The sequence below is a fragment of the Eretmochelys imbricata genome, chromosome 1, assembly GCF_965152235.1.
Source record: "Eretmochelys imbricata isolate rEreImb1 chromosome 1, rEreImb1.hap1, whole genome shotgun sequence".
Classification (NCBI taxonomy): domain Eukaryota; kingdom Metazoa; phylum Chordata; order Testudines; family Cheloniidae; genus Eretmochelys; species Eretmochelys imbricata.
The window spans coordinates 61214859-61234411 of record NC_135572.1 but is presented as its reverse complement, the minus strand read 5'-3'; the positions used below and the strand labels follow the sequence as shown (position 1 = coordinate 61234411).

The 19553-nt window shown below is 39.3% G+C and overlaps 1 protein-coding gene across 5 annotated transcripts in view; it reads right to left on the bottom strand.

Moving 5' to 3' along the window:
* Window positions 1-242: 242 nt before the first annotated feature.
* Window positions 243-19553, bottom strand: part of ZC3H13 (zinc finger CCCH-type containing 13) — a 55486-nt gene continuing 36175 nt past the window's right edge. For all 5 annotated transcript variants that reach the window (XM_077811588.1, XM_077811606.1, XM_077811598.1 and 2 more), the window contains 8 exons: window positions 16411-16960; window positions 13223-13326; window positions 11802-12788; window positions 8276-8776; window positions 5351-5500; window positions 4327-4527; window positions 1787-1950; window positions 243-736 (listed from right to left, as the gene is read on the bottom strand). In XM_077811588.1, coding sequence (XP_077667714.1) covers window positions 566-736; window positions 1787-1950; window positions 4327-4527; window positions 5351-5500; window positions 8276-8776; window positions 11802-12788; window positions 13223-13326; window positions 16411-16960 — 2828 coding nt within the window. In that variant the 3' untranslated portion in view covers window positions 243-565. The remainder of the gene's footprint in view (window positions 737-1786; window positions 1951-4326; window positions 4528-5350; window positions 5501-8275; window positions 8777-11801; window positions 12789-13222; window positions 13327-16410; window positions 16961-19553) is intronic.

Below are 19553 nucleotides of genomic sequence, written 5' to 3'. Positions count from 1 at the left end.
CTTTAAAAAAATAACATGATTCTCTAAAAGGTACACTATTAGCATTTTGTGTGCATAACAGAGCTGGATGCCTGCATACTAGGAAAGCATACAAAATGGTTGCCTTTATGCAGAGCTACCTAAAAAAAGCTGAATTTGGATTTCACGTTGATGGTCACATTGTTTTTAAGTATCTGCAATAATATATAAATTACTGGTCCCACAAAAAATGATTTCAGAATGGAGAAAAAAAGATACACAGACAGTTTTCTTCCTCCTTTAATATCAGGTGATGCAATAGACTTCTAAAAATGGACACCTTGAAATTATTACACTTGATGCATAAAACAGGTATGTGTTACAGTGTAAGATTCAATGTTATAAAAGTTGAAATGACCTGAAAACAAAGATCTTTGTATTTTTGCTATTAGTTATTCCCTCCAAACACATAATAGAATTACCTGTAAAAACAGTCTTTTGTCCCATGTCTTACAGCTGCTTTCCAACCAAATCAAAAAGTTCAAAAGCTATAAATATCAACATTACTGATGGGAGATAAACTAGGAGTTCCAAAGTGGATACTGGCTTAAGACACACATACTTCCTGCTGGATATTTGGCTGTGGAAGTTTAGTATCTTCTGTTTTTTCCTGCCCAGGACCTTGGCACACAGTCTTGCGTTTAAATAATCGTAGACTCAACCTTAACAAGTCACTGTCTACTACTGGGGAATTCGTGTAAGTTTGTTTTGTTGTGCCCTGTTTGGATTGAAGAAAGAAAAATTAGTGGCTTTTTGACAAGTGAGCTGAGATGTTAGACTCAAATATCCTCAATAATTAAATAAATAACCATATATTCTTGGAAATGGTTCCTCCTGGCATTAATTCTAATAGCAATTTTGCCTTTTCTATTGACATGCAAAGTCAGGACACCTAATTCAGCATGTGACAACTGACAAATCCTTAGAGAAAATATTTTACAGGAACAAATATTCAGTAATATTCCTAAACTAGAAAACTATACTTTTAAAAACACTATTTGTACAAAAGCTCATAGAATCCAAAGACATCAAGGGATTATTCAAAAACCATCCCTGCAACCACATCTTTAAATTATTTTAATTTATATATTTTACCTTTACAAAAGAGTGTTCCCGGAATTTAATTCAAATCTAGCATATGAGGGAGCACCCACCCATAGTCACACATCTCAAATTAATCTCTTAGGCTAAAGTAAAATAAAAACCCCATGACCACTTAATACCAATGGAAGCCCGTCCTCCATTACATTTTAGTCAGTAAACATTGATTTTACCACATACATACAGACAAAAAAATATTTCCATCAATAATCAAAATGTACAAATAGGAAAAGTAAGAAAAAAAGCTGCTTGAGAAGTCACTTTGATTTAAGAATATTCGTTTAGTATGTTTTGACATGTGAGGTTGACAACCTGTGTTTTAACGGTTATAAAACTTCAACTTTGTGAACGTCAACATCTGCTGCCAAATACAATTTGACCTGACCACTCCCTTAATTTTGCACAACTGTGAAAATTTAAATCAATACAAATTGAAAAAATGCTTAAATACAAACATTGATATTATCCACTGAAATTATGAAAAAATAATCAAATTCTCCCAAGTCTCATTATTTGTGCATGGAAGGGGGTGAGAACAGAAAGATAGACCAGCAATGACATGTAAACTATATCAGAAGAAAAAGTTATATCATTGTAGAAATATTTTGAAGGCAAAGACAATTCATGTTCTTATATTTTGTATGCTTTATGTAATCCATGCACTTGCCTTTTCATTTTTCACTAGCTGCTTGCGAATTGCAGAATCCCTTCTAAAGCACAGGGCTTTACAGCAAGGACCAAGGTTACTAAGAAGACCTGCTCTCTCTTCTTTTCGCAGTAATGCAGCCATGTTCAGGGCCCCAAGTTCATGTTCAAACAAATTTTCTGCATCTACAAAGAGATGATCAGCATATATAAGAATAACTTTGCCGACTGTGAAATATTTTTGTCCCACAGAAGAGTGAATTTGGTGACGTTAAAAATTCTCACATGTGATTTATAGACTCCCTGGTCATGTATTATTTCTAAATTCTTGCCTAAAGTTGAATTCAGTGTTGGAGGAAATAGGAGACGAGGTGACTCTTGGCCTCTGAGAAGAATACAAACAACAGTTCCTCACTTCACCCTTTCCACTGATTGGTGGAGCAGCATTAAATAGAAGAGTCTAGAATGAGTGTGCTTTTCACCTTCAGCACTGTAGAGAAAGGATTATGATGGCAGTCATAACTGAGGGTTAAAAACTTGGGCACAGCTCTAGAACGGAAGAATGGGCTTCCTCGATGATCAGATGAGTGGGTGTGAAGACAAGGGGGTTCAAAGTTGGCATTAATCAAAGTCCTATGTTCCCCTTTTGTGTATGACATCACCATCAAAATGGGCCAGATGTAGCTAAACAGATGTGAGATGTAGAATATTTCCCCTTTCCCTAGTGCAGTTGCCACATCTCCCTCTGCAAAAGGGTGCCCATAGAGAACAAGTCAGGAAATAGATATTCTAACCAGCACACTCTTCCTAGGAGTCTCTCCCACCCCCAAAAAACTATCCTGTTAATGCTAAATCCATTCTCATCATCGTATCCACTCATTATACTCCACATCTGAACATAGCCATTATATGAACAACATATCCTCATATTTCAATGTCTGTACTTTGACCCGTTAAACTTTTTGGGGAGATTGCAGATTATGTATTCCTTACGCCACCCATTCCTAAACCGAGTTTCACACCCCTTGATAATCTGTACCTTATTCCCTGACAACCAGAAACTTCTATGCTTAAACTCTGTACCGTTTTCTTTTTACTTCAACATCACCTTAATAAAATTATTTCCCCTTTCCCTAGTGCAGTTGCCACATCTCCCTCTGCAAAAGGGTGCCCGGGAAACATGGAGAACAAGTTAGGAAATAGATATTCTAACCACCACACTCTTCCTAGGAGTCTCTCCCACCCCCAAAAAACTATCCTGCTAATGCTATTTGGAATGGAAGCATTAATACTTCCTCTATATTCTGTAGAATATCTCTGCCAGAAGTGTCAGTGGGCAGCTGCAGCAGAGGAGGCCAGCCCCATTGCCACTGCTTTTTGTTGGGGGAATCACAGAGAACTGTGGATTTGGACCTGAGCTTCCTTCTACTCTTTTCCAGGTCACAACCTCTAACCCAGATAACATTGCCATCCATCGAAGAATAAAAAGGAGAGGACATATCCAAACTCACCTCTGATTAATGTAAAAACAAAAGGATAACATATTAAAGCATAACAGTGTGATCAAAAAACTTGAGTTACAAAGTATAATGTGACATACTACAGAAAAAAAGCATGGCCTTAGGTACAATTCAGTGACATCTAGATATCAAAACTGTTTTATTTGGTGCTTGGCAGAGAGCATGAGCATTTTACATGAAGCCTCACATATGGCACTGTAAAAAGCAAGAGACCTGGGACAAGTCTAACGGATAAAGGTTCGAAGGCTAATGCAGAGATCTAGGCAGAATGCACACAGGGCATGAGGATACATTTTTTTAATCCACTTACAGAGTGATCTTTTGACCAAGCTGAGCAGGACATTTTTCAGACAAGGTAGAAATAAAAAGGTACTCAGAATCAAGGATGGGTCAAAGAAAATAATAATGAAGTTGCCAAGACAATCCAGATGGCTAATCAGGAACTCAAGTAAATGACAGACCAACAGGCAACTTCAAAGCCAGCCTGTAACCAGCCTGTGGAGTCTGCCAAGGTACCAGATGCTGTTGCTCAAAGAGCATGTTTCACAGCTGAGACCTGGGTCCTAAGAAGAAACAGTTGTAAATAGTAGATGGGGAGGAAACAACTAAAGACTAGAGAATTAAATTCCAGCACTTGCTAGAAAATGGATAAGCAAACGAGAATCCCAAAAATGGTTTTCTTCCTTTTGTACCTCAATTCACTGATGGAAGCAAGAGATCCATGGATATGAATAGGTGAAAAAGTAAACACAAATCAACCTAAATCAATGGAGCCACTACAATAATACAAATATACACCTATACCGGCAAGTATCAACATAATATCTATGTGCGTCTTGAAACTAAAATGCTTACTAGTTCATTCTTTTCAAAGACACTTTATAGACTCATAGAAGATTAGGACTGGAAGAGACCTCAGGAGGTCATCTAGTCCAAACCCCTGCTCAAAGCAGGACCAACCCCAACTAAATCATCCCATCTAGGGCTTTGTTACTTTACTAATCCTGAAATGGCATTTTATCCCAGAGGGAAACAGAATTACCTTTAGGTTTTTCTAAAACTCTCTGGCAGGTTTCTTTAATTTTGGTGAAGAGTTCAGGGCCTGCAAGTCGTTTGGAAATGCCAACTCTCAACATAACAGCACATGGTGTGAATTTTAAGAGTGCCGCCCCAGGCTCCCGTGGCTCTTTTGGCTGCTTTGGCATAAGACTGGACCAATCCACATCTATGACATCAACAGGATCTGCAAAAAGATACAATGGAGAATGAGCTATCACAGTCATCCCTTATTATGAATGGCTAGCTTCATCTTGCTGCTTGAAGGTAGTATAAATCAGCCGAATATTGTTCAGAAGCCCTCTCAAAATGTGAATTCTTTCATATTTCAGAATTAAGATTGTGGTGTCAAACTCAAGATGGTGGTGGTAAACTGGATTAAGGGATTCCTCCAAAATCTAGGTCTCCTGTTTGTATTTAAAAAGAAAACCCAATTTCTGTTTTTAATATTCTTGAAACCTCCTGATGAAGCGACTGCTTAGGCTCTGCTGAATCTGCGGGTCTGGAAATAGTCACTTCAGTAGGCATAGAAATCATAATAAAACTAAGAACACACTACAATGGACCTGATTTAAAATATTTAACTGATTGGTGTATTAGACCAATTAACTGATTAGACCTTTGGCTGCTATTCTCTGCTGCAGCATTGGTGCAGGCAATAAAACATATCTGCTCTTTAAGGAGACATGTGATTTACTGGACAGAACTGGAGCGGTGTTTTTGTCTAACATAGCAGGTATGTTGTAGCCAGCATGAACATATCCCACAGGATTTAGTATGAAATGCCTTTCCTACATTGGGTAGGTTGATAGGCATTCAATTCATTAAGATACATTGAAAAATATGAATCTTGGAACCATTACAGTATCTCTAAAATTTCATGTCCCTTTCAAACACACCAGTTCCCTAGTAATAATAATGAATGGGATACAAAGATACTTATCGTTGAGTCAGCTGGTCCAATTTTTGCATTCAACTGCTAGTAAAAAGGGATTTACTATATATTTTACCTGGCATCTTCTCATCCTCCTGTTGATCCTCCCTCTTTTCAGCATCATCTGCCAGAATTTCATCTAGTTCATCATCACTGATTGGCTCATATTCTCCAGCAGCAGATCCCAGTGATTGCACATCATCTATCTTGGACTCATCTTCTCCTCCTACAGAAACAGACATGCACTGCAAGCTTAAAAAACAGTAATTTTTTAACATTTCAGCATCCTGATAACTAGGCTACTGCATGTATAGGCTTGAGCAAATAAACCTGATAGCTTTCTTGTGGAAGCACATTCAACACTGATAGAAGCTGTTCAGTTCTGCGGGTGGTCAAATAATTTTTTACACCTGACAGATAATAAACCCTTGAATTTAACCTGGCTCAAGTGAATTTCTACTTGTGCAATGTTAGGCAGCATGCATACTCAGGGTCAATAGGGTTAAAAGGAATATAGAAAGTGGTGCAAGTTTCATGAAGGTAGGTGTGTGTATCTTACACTTTCAAGCCCCTTTCTGGGAAGTGTAGAAAGGAGCTTGAAGACGGTTACACCAGGTTCTCTTAGTCTCTGTTTTGCTTGTTTGATAATTTGCAAACAAATTATACTACCCTACACATCACCCCTAAATTCTATCCTTTGAATTAGAAACACCACACTGATGTCATAATTACAATAACTTATGTCATCTTGCAGCCCATGGAGAAATGGCTGGGACTGTGCCCCTCCTCTGAGATTGAAAGCCCACCCAAAGCAGTAATTCACCAGCACAGCCCACATGCAACCCATACTCCAGATGGGCACCCACAATCCAGATAAGGATGTGTACAGCCAACTGGTGGTCATCTACTCCGTAAGTCACCTCAAAGACAGCATCGACAAGCAGGAGCAGACTTTCTGGATCTGGGCACCTAGGAGATGTACTGATTCAATCCACTGAGTGAGCGGCCTCTGCCAGCAGGACTCTGATCAAGAAAGAGCTGGAATGTACAGATACCCTCTCCTTGCAGAGTGTAGCAGAAATACTGCCACCTCTCTTCCTCGCCCAGAAGCGAAACTCTGTGTGTGTGGAAGCTACATCCAAGGGTATAGTTTGCTTGCCCTTGATACATTAAAAAATTATAAATCAATGCAGAAAACTCCAGGAAAGACAATAGTAAGAGTGTAAATTAACTACTCAGAACACCTGTCACTGCTTTGCAGGGAGTACAGCATCTCTGGCATCACTAAAGTCTTCACTTGACGCAAACACATTAAACGTTCAACACAAAATCATAACTAAGTAATTAAATCCTCACACATTTTATGTTAGGCCTATACACAATGACTGTAGCCTAAACAGAAAAAGACAGCTGGTGCTGCACCAACAACAGAGTTGAAAGTTATATTAAGACACAGTCTCTTTTCTCTCGAAAGGGAAATTTTAGAATCTACACTAAATTTCACTCTGGATCTCATCATAATTTTCAGTGTCAAAACTTATGTAACAAACTCCAGATTTTCATGATACATCCTCTATTTTCTAATAGAGGCTCTTAATACTGTACTACTGAACACAGCCGTTCACATTTTTTCTCAACTACATGCTTGAGTAGAGCAGATATTTTCTGATTTTCAAAAATCGAATGACCTCCTTATGAAACAACATATGTGGCACACAAAATGTGCACGAGCCATAATGCAAACCTAACCACCAAAGTTCTTAGGTAATAATCAGTAGAAAGAATAGGAGAAAGAATGTGCATCACCCTTTTGTTTTAGCTCCCATTTTAAGAAATATTTTGCTTTGAATTACTGGAAGTGAATTAATTTATCTCTTTTCCTTGACACACACAAATTAAAACTGTGCTATAATTAAAAAGGTAAATATAAACAAACAGATTTCAGACTGCTAAAAAGAACACAATACAATCAGGAAAAACTGAGTGACAAAATAATTAGGGAAGGAAAGTATGTGATCCTTTGGGAGAAGGTATGGACAATATAAACGTTGCAGGAAGAATTTATTGAATGTCAGAGACATGCACTGAGAATACAGTTTCTTATTCAGTCACAAATTTGTGCTTGTTCTTTTAGATTTTCCAAATAGGTTATGGAATTTTTCCCTGCTTCATAATGGACCAGACAATTCAATCTCTCTTAGATAAGTGCCAGACTCAAGCGACTTAGTTCAGCTCTTCCTCAGTGGGTTTTAAACGTAGTTTTCGCCTGAAGTGTTCGCCCATGTCTATGTTACCTTGTTTCTTAAACCAAAGCACATATTTTTTCAGAGCCAGAAAAACTCGCAAATTTTATTTGTGTTGAATAAAATTACTTTTCTGAAGTTATTCCTGGACAAGACCTATCGATCTATATGCTAAGAACTATACACATCTTAAAATTGTACCATCATCAGTTCTCCGGCAACTGGCTCTGTGGGAAAAAATAGCAAGACTGAGACATCACAAGTATTACCCTTTAATGATGCAACATTTTTTAAAAAAATGTAGGAAAATAAGACTCAATTTTCTTCTCCTAAACTGCTTTCTATTTCTCTACAGTTTTCCGTTTTAACTCTTCTTACCAATATCCTCCTTAGCTGCCACTCCCACACTGACAAAAAGGCTAATAGTGTAAGGGGGTGATGAAGAAAAGGGAATTTTTGTTCTTTAAACCACCTGACTATTCAGAAATAAGGTGCCTAAGCAAATTAGGTCTCATTTATGTTTATTTGTCTCAAGACTGCTTTGGAAGTACACAATTAACGAAACACATGCTAAAAAAGCTACTCATAGGGATTATGTCTCAGGGTACCTGTTTCTACAGTGGAAAAGCTGGAGCCAATCTGCATATCAGAGAGTGACCTTTCAGTGGAAAATTATTCTGATATGCTGTAGTTCGATGTTATGTTAAAAGGGGAAGGAGTAAAATTGACACACTAGTTTCTGTTCCAGAACATCTCACCTTCTAAGCTCTCCACTTTCTCAGCTTCATTTCCATCTTCAAATCCTTGTGAAGTTCCCAAGTCCTTTTCTGTCCTTTCCTTCTCCAAAGCTGTAGTGTCCCGGCAAACCCCATCAGATTCCTTTTCATGATCCCTGTCCAGTTTTGGTTCATTGCGCTTTGTCTCTGTTTGAGAAGAAATGTCAAGAGTTCTGTCCCTGTCTCTGTCTCTTTCAGCAGTATCAGGAAGTTGTCTCTCTCTTTCCCTGTCCAAGTCTCTTCTTTTCTCCCTCTCTCGCTCTCTGATTCTGTCACGATTCCGTGGCCAGTCTTTATCTACATCCCGGTCCCATTCTCTCTGCCTTACATCCCTCCTTTCTCTGTCTCGTTCACGATCGTGATCATGTCTATCTCGTTCTTGAAGCCTCTCCCGGCTATCAAAGGACCCAGATCTGGAATGGACCTGACGATCTGATTCAGGAGAACTTCTTCGTGAACTGTGGCTTCTTGAATCTTGACGATCTGAATAAAATATTAAAGAGACATGACTGTAGCAAATGAATGCAGTACACATTTATCTGTATCAAAACAGACAAAAATATCAAACACAACATTTTTACAAACTCTGATGTCAAAACAGACCTTTGAGTGCAAGAACAACACAGAATGAAGATTTCTTCACAAAAATCACCTCTATGTATTTGACCTTATTCAAGGGCATGACTTCTCTTAATTAACCCCTCCCCCCCGGAAACATTTTTCAAAAGCTAAAAACTGCTTCTTTAAAATCAAACTGTAGGCATTTCTGTATTTTGTATGTGAAACAAAAGGAGGGAAAACAAGTGTCAACATTTTGAAAATTTGCCATTCTGAAATCCAGTAAAGCCATGGTTGGCAAATAAACTTGTTCTGTAATGCCATCATATGTCAATTTAAATCAAGATGTGGATTGACATTTGACTGGGGCCCTCCAGGATATACCAAACTGTGGCAAGAATTTCGCATTTCCCCCTTGAGTCAGTACTGAACCAATTCTTCAGCATGGTTTTAGGAAATAGTGTGTTGGTGGAGGGTGCGTTCTAACCCATAAAAGAGGAAAACCAATTATCTGATCACTTGTAATCATCAACCATTTCAAATCAAGCAATGGTTTCTGCCTAATTTCTCCTTGCAATTCCATTCAGAGACTATTCTTCACTTACAAGAAGTACTTTGTAGCACTGCATGAAATGTTAAAACAGCTTTGTTCAAACAGACATGGCCATATTTCCACAGCGGGTGAAAATATTTTCTATACATTCCTTACCTGCCCTCAACAATCTTTAAATGAAAGGTCCTAGGCATGTGCAAGTTATGAAGATTGACATGTTTATTAACTAAGAGCTACCAGTATAGCTTTCTTCCCCCACTGAAGTTAAAGACCCAGCAGAAAGGCCGACAGTATTGTCAGGCCATCACACATAACCACTGCCCAGCAACAAGAGTACAGGATAAAGACAGAGGACCAAGTAACCGCTGCCCAATTCTCTGCAAAACAATTGAAAGTTTAAAACAAATATTCCACTGTGTCCAGTATCACTTAAAGGAAACCATCACCTACATAAAGCTTGTTATTGTATTTAAAGATCCATAACTTTAATTAGTATGTATAAATGCTGTTTATTTTGAAATGTTTTCATATGGGTATATTTGTGTTCTTGACAGTATCTTACTATAAGAACATAAGAATGGCCCTACTGGGTCAGACCAAAGGTCCATCTAGCCCAGTATCCTGTCTTCTGACAGTGGCCAACACCAGGTGCCCCAGAGGGAATGAACAGAACTGGTAATCATCAAGTGATCCATCCCCTGTCGCCCATTCCCAGCTTCTGGCAAACAGAGGCTAGGAACACCATCCCTGCTCATCCTGGCTAACAGCCATTGATGGCCCTATCCTCCATGAATTTATCTAGTTTTTTTGAACCCTGTTATAGTCTTTGCCTTCACAACATCCTCTGGCAAGGAGTTCCACAGGTTTACTGTGTGTTGTGTGAAAAAATACTTCCTTTTGTTTATGGCAAACCTTTACATATTTGAACCCATCAGGTTTAAAAAGCGTGGCACAAAGTCCATGTATTTTCTTGATGCTAAATCAAGACGTTTTAGGAGAAGCTTGGTAGGATTATTATCCTAATTTGAACTGAACTGGACTAGAAAGTGCAGGAGAATACTCTGGAGGCTTGTCCAGACCCCTGAGGAGACAACTGGAAGTCACAGCCACATTTTTTCATCAGAAGACTGTAGGGAATAAGTTGGACAACAGAAACATCACCACAGAAGGTGCTGATGGAGATTTCACCTTAAAATGGAATCTGTAAATAAAATAAGGATACATAATATGGGGACATATTTTAACGTCCTAGAGGGTTGAATCCTCTCTTCATGGTTTAGCAATTAAGTTTGAAGATCATCCCTCTAGAGCAAGAAAATTTTTTCAATATAACAGCCTACCTGAAACAAACGGGGCGGGGGAGAAGAGACTTGAAAAACAATGCTATCTGGTCAGGGGTCAGGTCAAGTCTTTCAACCCCACAGCAGCAATCTCAGATTGCTATGTGTCAACAAAAATTATCTGCCATCTGAAAAGGTTAAAAAATAAATCAGAGTTTGGGACACAGAAGCATGCCAATTTTGTCCTGACAACATCCAGGCTGCTCTTACTTCTTCCCTGCTCTCTTTTCATATGGAAGAACGTCCACTGATAACTCTATCAGGCAAACATCTAATTGTTCCCCTTCTGCCAAGTGGGTGAAAAGCATTTTCAGTACTGCTAAGTTACATATGATTTAGTACAGGAAGCAAGAAGAAAGCTGGAGCTCTCAAGCAGCCAGTTCGTTTCATGAGACCAGTAACTCTCCAATGAAGGGACCTAACATCTTAAATAATTTCTTGCCCGTTTTTCTCACTTTCCACGGGCATAAAGCTAAGCAATTCAGTTCCAACTGATTATTTTGGTTCAGGGCAAAGATGATTTTCATTTGTATTAAACTTACTATTAAGGGCCGCAACCTAATGACTTCACCACAAATTTCTCTCAGGAACCATGTTGAACATAGCTCCCTGAAACATGTAAAATTTAACTTCATGCATATAATTTCATAATTTCAGTATTAAAATTTAATTTCTATTTGTTTATAATTTTTAAAGTACATTTTATATAATCAAATTACTACTGTGCTCTGTGTTAGCATAAGAGCTTTTCTAATTTAAAAGTTTAATTAGTTCTACAGATATGTTTTAACCCTTACAGCATAAATTGCTATTTCTTGTTGAATATTCCAGGCTCAGCAAAGGGATAATTCATCCCCATTGATGCCAAGAGTTTTAAATCATAATCTGAAGGAATATTCAATTCCCTCTAATTTTGTTATGGAGGCAGAAGAGACTTTTCCTTTCATATCCAATGAACCAAGAGCTTAAGGCCATGCTAGAAGGATTTGGAAGTGGAGTCTATTCACTTACACACAGTATGATATAAATCAGTCTCGTTAGGACAGTATCTTATTACCTGAAGACGTGCTGCGGCTGGGTTCCCCTCGTTTCAACTGATCAATTCTGGACTTCCGTTCCCCAGTGATTTCTAAGCTTTTTTTCTCTCTGTCCCTGGAGCTGCTGTGCAGGACCCTTTTCCGACCTGTCTGGTCATCTCCACTGCGATGAGCAGATTCATTGGAGGGTGATCGAAGTCTGCTTGATGTATGACTTCGATTGCTACCAAGACTGCTGCTGCGCTTCTGATCCACAGGTTTGCGATGAGGTGCATCTTCTATAGTAACATGTGGGGTTTCTACCTTGTCTCCCCTCAGTCTGTGGCTTTTCCTGTGGGATTCTTCAGTGCTTCTTTCTGGAACAATGATTTCACCACGTTCTGGAACATCTTCATCTGACCAGTCACTAAATGTTGTCTCTTCTCTTTTTGGAGCAGCTTCTACTGTCACAGCTTTCTCAGCTACTGCTTCAACCAACTCCTCTTTTGTTGTTACAGGGGGAGTTCTTGGGCCTTTTTTCTTTTTATGGTGCGGGACAATTTCTTCATCAGAAACCTCAGAATCACCCTTTGACCTCTTACGCTTCTTCTCAACATTCTTCTTTTTTGGAATTTTCTTGGGTGAAAAGACCTGGCCCTCCTCTACAGTTGACTCAGTGTACCGTTCCACCCCGATGTCATCATCTTTTTTCTTCTTTGTGGTCTTTTTCTGCACTTTAGATTTCTTCTTATTCTCCTCATGTATTCTATCAGATGCATCTCGTTCTTCAGAAGGGTGATGTCCTAAGCTCTCTTGAACCCTGGTCCGTGAGCTTTCAGTGACTTCTGTTTGTTCTCTCTGCTTATCTCCTGAAGACACCCTCTCTTTGAACTCTGGTTCTTCATAACGTCTTGAACTTTCCTTTCTCTCTGGCTTTCGACTCTGCCTGTCTTCTGTAAGGTGCGTGGGGCTGAGAGATCGGGATTCTTGTGGTCGCACAACCTGACTTAACAGCCTGTGCTTCTCATCTACAAGTGAAAAAGATATATATTTTTATTGTTCAGGAAGGGGAAAATACACATTTTGTGCATCCTGTACATACCAAAGGAAGCGTCAATCAAAGCAATCCATTATTTCCAGCTACATTCTTCAAGCTTTTAAACATCTGGAGTATCAATGGATTTTTTCCACTTTTAATAGATATGCATCTTAAAGACAAATGTTGAGGTTGCTGCCCCAGGACAATACCAATATATTATAACAAAATTAGCATATAGAATAAACAATATGTCAAACATGTAGCCCCACCACTCAACAAGAAAAACAGCCTTACAATGAAAAAACAGGCAGATGACACTTTGAAAAGCTTAATCCCTCATTTTCTATTTAAGATTGCAAGGAACTTCTTCATAGTTACAGGTTAGCCTATATACTGTGGCAGAGACAACCCACTTCTACTTACTTTTATCATCTCCACTGTTGTAGGTATCGCTGTCAGGAGAATGTTCACGGCGGCGCTTGGGTGATGGACGAGGACTAGGGCTACTTTCATTTCTGTGACGCTTCCTATATTGGAAAAATAAATGCAAATTCCATGCAGATTCCTTTTAAAAAAAAAAACAGCTGTATTTCTTTATCACCTCTGTAAATATCAGAACCACCACCTGTACTCTATGCACCTCTCTCAAAATACAAGGTACTAAAAGATGTCCCACAATTTTCTAGCTTCATTAGCAATACAGTTTCAAGTAAGATCAGTTTTGTTTGCACTCCAAATACTTAAAATACTTTCCTTGATGAGACTTCCCAACTTTTAAACAAAACATTATTTAAGATGATCACTGTTTTAGACAAAGGGAACTTCCAACCTTGTTAAGTATTGTTTCTGAGATGATCTTAATATCAATGTTTTTTGTGACAAAGGTCCCACACTAGCCCATACAGATACCTACAACCCTATGAATCAGCAACACAGGCGATGCCAGAGGGGCAGTCATAACCTGCAGCACCATGGTGGGCAGTTCAGCCACACCAGCCTTAAACTCCTAGGCTACGTCTACACTGCACTTTCGTCAGTAAAACTTTTGTTGATCAGAGGTGTGAAAAAAACCACACCCTGACCGACAAAAGTTTTACCAACTAAAAGCACCAGTACAGACAGCACCATGTCGGCAGGAGACACTTGCCCACTAACAAAGCTACTTCACCTTGTTGAGGGTGCTTTTATTTTGTCACCGGGAGAGCTCTCTCCTGTTGACAAAGAGCAGCTACATTGCGTACCTTACAATGGCACGTCTGTAGTAGCACAGCAGTGCTGCTGTAAAGTGCGCACTGTAGACACAGCCTTAGTGATGTTTCATCCTCTTTTCTTCTAGGCTGATGCTCAGAATTCCAGTACCAAAAACCCTTTAGGACCTTTTTCTTGCCCTTGGTAAGACAACCAAAAATGACACAGAAGTGACCTTAAAAGGAGTTCCCGCTTGAGGCTGAAGAAGAAATGGTGCCAACAAGGAGCCCACACCCAATGGCCTTTGGGTGTGGAACTAACTTTCTTAGCACTGAGGAAGATCCTGGCACTGTGGGAGTAGTCACACATTGTTCCACAGGAACAAATCTATTTGGTGCCAAAGGTGTCTTCTGCACCAATACACCAACAGGTTCTTGCTTGTGACCTGGATCATATTTATAAAATCACCTTGGTAAGAAAGGCATAGAACCCACACTGCCTATTGGTCTGGGTTCCAAGCGTGACGGCCCTCCACACCAAGAATGATCCAGAGAAAAAAGCTTTTCCCAGGAAGTACATACATACAGACGTGTGTACTACTTCCAGGAGGAAGGAGCAGCATGATGAATACCACTTAAATCAATCTGGCATTCCTGTCCAAGTCTTTGGAGACACATCTGACGAAGGCCCAAAATAAAAACAAAGGACCAGAGTCTGGCCCCTGTTCCCACTCCTTTGCATGACTCAAGTGGTGTTCAGGCTGCAAAGACCAGAAAGCTCAGGATTCTACTGGAGCGCTGGAATCACTGGTAATTTAGAGTCAAGGAGAGGTTGGTTGCCTGAATACAGCTGTACATCTGGATGTAGAATGGGCCCTTGAGGGCTATTGCAACTTCACATAGTATAAGCTGCTTGGAGATTGCTCTAACTTAGACTAACAGTTAAACTGAGCCCTAGTTTATTTGCATTTATCTATAAAGCATGCCTTCTACTTGGAAAGGAAAGTGGAAAGGTCTGAGGCAATTCTTGGTTCCTGTGGGAGTTCCACAGTTTTGCACTAGCAACTGAGGCCTTAACTTTTGTAGACAAAACAGTGAAGGTGTAACACACTGAAATGCTTCTCCTGCCGACGTAATTCCCCTGGTATGCAGACACAATAAAACCACCTCAACAAGAGGTGTAGGGCTTATGTCAGTGTAGTTAGGGCAATGCAGCATCTGTGTAGAAGACCCTGCATTCTTTACATTGGCTGCTTGCTGGGAGCATGGCAGCTGACCCAACTACGGGTGTGGATCTCCCCGCCAGAAGTGAGAAGCCCGAGGCGGCTGCCCCCTGCTCCTGGCTGGGAGTGCTGAGGTGAGAAGCCTGAGGTGGCAGTGTGGAGCTGCATGGAGTTGAGAACCCTCGCTTTCACTACCCCACATTGCCCCTCTTCAGTCAGTGGAAGCGCTCCTGGTGATGACACACACCACTGACAGAAAGAGGGTTGTGTGGCCATCAGCCACTGCAATAATTAATGCGGTGGCTCTAAGTCGACCTAACATAGGTCGACTTACCTTTGTAGCACAGACATAGCCGAAGAAAGCACAAATAAACTTAACCCTTTCATTAAACTATTTAATTGTGCCAGTGGAATGGAGATGATTTGCAGCTTGATCCAGAGCATGAAACTGAAGTATTGCTGGGACAGCTGAGGAACTGGTCCTAAAAGTGAAACAGTGCAAGCTATTTCCTTTACAAACTAGCTAACCAACAATATATGAGAAATTAAAGGAGCTTTGAATAAAACCCAAGAAATTGCTTTGAGTGCAGTGAAAAGATCCCAACATCCACAGCTGGCTACATAAAGAACTGATTGGGGTTAGTCTTGTAGCCCCACTGAGCACTGCTTTAAAGACAGTTCACAAAACTCAGACGTGCATCCTACAAGTGGAAATACACAGAGATCACTCCAATGGAGCATCAAGAATTTATTTGCCAGAAAGATCAAGAAAAAAGTTAAGTGCAAAATTTATATTATCCTTCTAAACTTTTTAATTATTTAAACTAATTAGATTTTTAAAGAAAATTAATTCTGTATTTAAAGAGTAAATGCTGTAAGTTTAGGGAGGATACGCTATCTTATTCTCACATAACAGAGGTTTCATCTCACCTTTAAGCAAGAATCTCAACACAACCACAACCTAGGATCTGCTACAGTAACATCTGAATGAGACAAAGTGAACTCTCAGAGATTTGCTAGGGGCTCTGGCGTCAACACATAACCTTTACAAGCTACTACTAGCAGGTGCCGCTACTTGTGCCGTAGCAAATATCTGGTTTACAACAATGAAAACAGAAACAGTTACACCATGAAACATTAAAGGATCGCATGGTATTTTACGTTTTTGGTGAAAAAATAAATCACATGCAGAATCACTTACTTAGATTTTCTCTCCTCATGGACATCTCTTGTATTCCTTTCTTCTCGGACATCCTCTCTCTTATCTCTGCGGTCATCCCTTCCTTTTTCTTTATCCTCCCAGTCTCTCGGACGTTCTCGTTCCTTATCCCTGTCGCGACCCCGTTCTCTCTCTCGCTCTCGTTCTCTCTCTCGCTCTCGTTCTCTCTCCCTTTCCCGTTCCTCCCTCTCTCGCTCTCTTTCTTTCTCTCTCTCCCTTTCTCGCTCTCTCTCCCTCTCTCTGTCATGGTCTCGGTCTCTGTCCCGTTCGCGTTCTCTGTCTTTGTCCCGCTCTCTCTCTCTCTCTCGTTCTCGGGCACGATCTCGTTCTAGTTCTCTTTCCTTTTCTCTCTCCCTCTCCCGGTCTCTCTCTCTTTCCCTCTCTCGTTCTCTCTCCCTCTCTCGTTCCCTCTCCCTGGCCCTTTCATCTCTCCTATCATCAACCCGGTCTACCCTTCGTTCTTCTCTCCTTTCATCACGCTCAAGATCATCGCTCCTTCCTGGGTGCCGTACTGGTGAGCTTGGTCTTTGATCTGTAAAGAAAGTCAAGTATCATTGCCAGTGACTAATTAAATGGATACGCCTCTCACAGTACACTAATCATTTAAAATTAGAATAGAAGCTTCTGTATTCTTATTAAAGTACAAGGATACTATCTATATATCTGCATTAAACAAACCAGAAGCTTCTTACAGAATGCTGGAAAAGGTTCTGAATGACATGAGGGGAAGGGCACTATCTTGAAATATTTTTAAAATGAAGAAATTTAAGTCTTTTCTACTTAAGCTTAAGGTCACTACAAACCATGACTATAAAGGTTTTATTTTGTATAAGTCTATTCCCAGTAATTTCAAAACTTTATCTGCTTGCCATTTGACTACTACTATTGCCAAGAGCATGATCAGATATTTTCTATACGATTTCAATTAAACAGATGTTTAAAACGGACACTCATTTTAAAATGAAGTTTATCATTCTATTAAAGAATGCAGGATTTTACTTTACTTCAATCCATTCTCAGTTCTACGGTCCCTCTAGCCAGCACTTTCAATACTTAGAAAAATATGAAACAGACTGGCCCAGTGGCTCATCATCTGATCATTCAGGTGACTCAGACCAAGAGAAGGAAGCAAAGGGGAAATATTGGAAACATCAGAACTGAAATAATTCGAACATTCCTTGCGGCTTCACATGCAAAGCTGTTATAGGTATAGCCCACAGGAACTGGTGGTGATGGATGGGGGAAGAATACATGTGTAAATAGGAAATAACTAGTCTAGAATCACAGGGAAAGCCCTATTTAACTTGAATATTAGCAGCAGCAGGGGAGGAGGAAAGACTAGAAAGGAAGACAAATTCTGATGCCTAGGTCCTTAGCAACAAAAAATATACATAGTTGCAGACATCTAAATCTCACTTAAGTGGATATAAATTGCAACTAATTTGCATCAATAACTATACTGTTATCTTAATTCCATTTTAGTAAAGAATAATGGAAAAATCCTCCACGGCATATGCTAAAGACTTTACATAAAGGGGTGGAGGAAACATTTGTATGAATAAAGGAAAATGCAGATTTGATTTTTTGTCCATTATTGCAAAGCTGACATAATGCATATCTCCATACATTATTGGGAGAATATCCTTCAGGGGCATACATGTGGAGTTTGAACAGAACTGAGTCAATAAAACATACGTTCCCATCAGTTTAATCAATTTTCACCTGCGAGTGAATTAATAATGACTTAATGCTCCCTTGATTCCAGGTAAAATTAAAAGTAAATAGGAATGACATTTCCTGCTATGGCCGAAACAATCATTTTTTGGATATGAATCGTTAGTTCAGGCAACTTGGGTCCAGATACAGGATTTACATTCTTTATGCTGGTATGCCCACATCATTTCAATACCACTTATTGCAATAGTGCTACACTGTAATTCAAGTTCTTCATGTTTAAACTATTATTTTTTCACAGTGTATTGCCATGAGGAGTGGTATTAAGTATCTGCAAACAATGCTTAAATGTGAAACACGACAGACATCTGGAAGTATATATTTGCTAAATACACATTTGTATGGATGGATTAATAATTACTGCACTATACGTTCACATCTTTCTCCTTTGAAACACTATACTTGTGTTTCGAAACATCAGATTTAACTTTAAAAGTATTTCTGTTTTAGCTGAATATACGATACCTAATCCAGAAAATCTGTATTTTAAACCATATTAAAAACGACTCCTAGTGCATTTGGGAAGAAGTAAAATTTTCTCGTATGTGTTCCCTTTTTAAAGCACTGTCTTAGTATTTCTCAAACATCATGTAAATCGGTACTTAAAATTAACTCTTGGAGAAGATTTTAATGTTAGAAAAACTCCAGTTTTTTTTTTTTTTTTTTTTTTTTAAGAAACAGAGCAAAGTAAAACCATAGGAGTTAAGGAAAGATACTTAAGCCTGACTAATTCTATTAGAGCTCCTTACAAACATTTATTGCCCTAATGAAATGCACTTCACTCTAAAACAAATGGCTTGCCTCCCATAAATTTCCTTTGTTTTACTGGTATCTTTATATTTACTTCTAAGTTTAAGATTTTTACTTAGGACTCAATAAGACATGAAAGTTCAAACTGCACTATAATTTAATCAGCTGGTTACTGCAAAGGAGATAGAGATAAAAAGTAATTAGAAACTGCCAATGTCCGGGACACTTTCAGACTGCAATCCATAGGCTAAGGACAAGAAGGAAGCTGCGGATTAGGTTCAACAAAATCCTTCATTGAAGGTAGAAGAAAAACTAAAGCAGAGCAGCAGTTAGAAAAACTTCCAGAGCTTTTCACAGGAACAGAAGACATGACATATTGTGCTGCTCTGTGGAGAGAAGAAAACTTGACAGAGTAGTGCCAAGGAATGAACACAGGCAGCATCTGGGATTCAATGGCCACATCCAACACAATCAAAAGCTCCCTGAAGATCAAAAATTCATTGTAAGTTTACATTTATTCTCCTCACTGTCCCTCAACCCTGAGTTTGCTTTAATTAAGCTCTCTTGTTCTGCTAACTGAGGAAGTCAGCAAGCCAACTTTTTCAGAAGCCAACTCTAGGATGACTCTTCAGACTGAATGT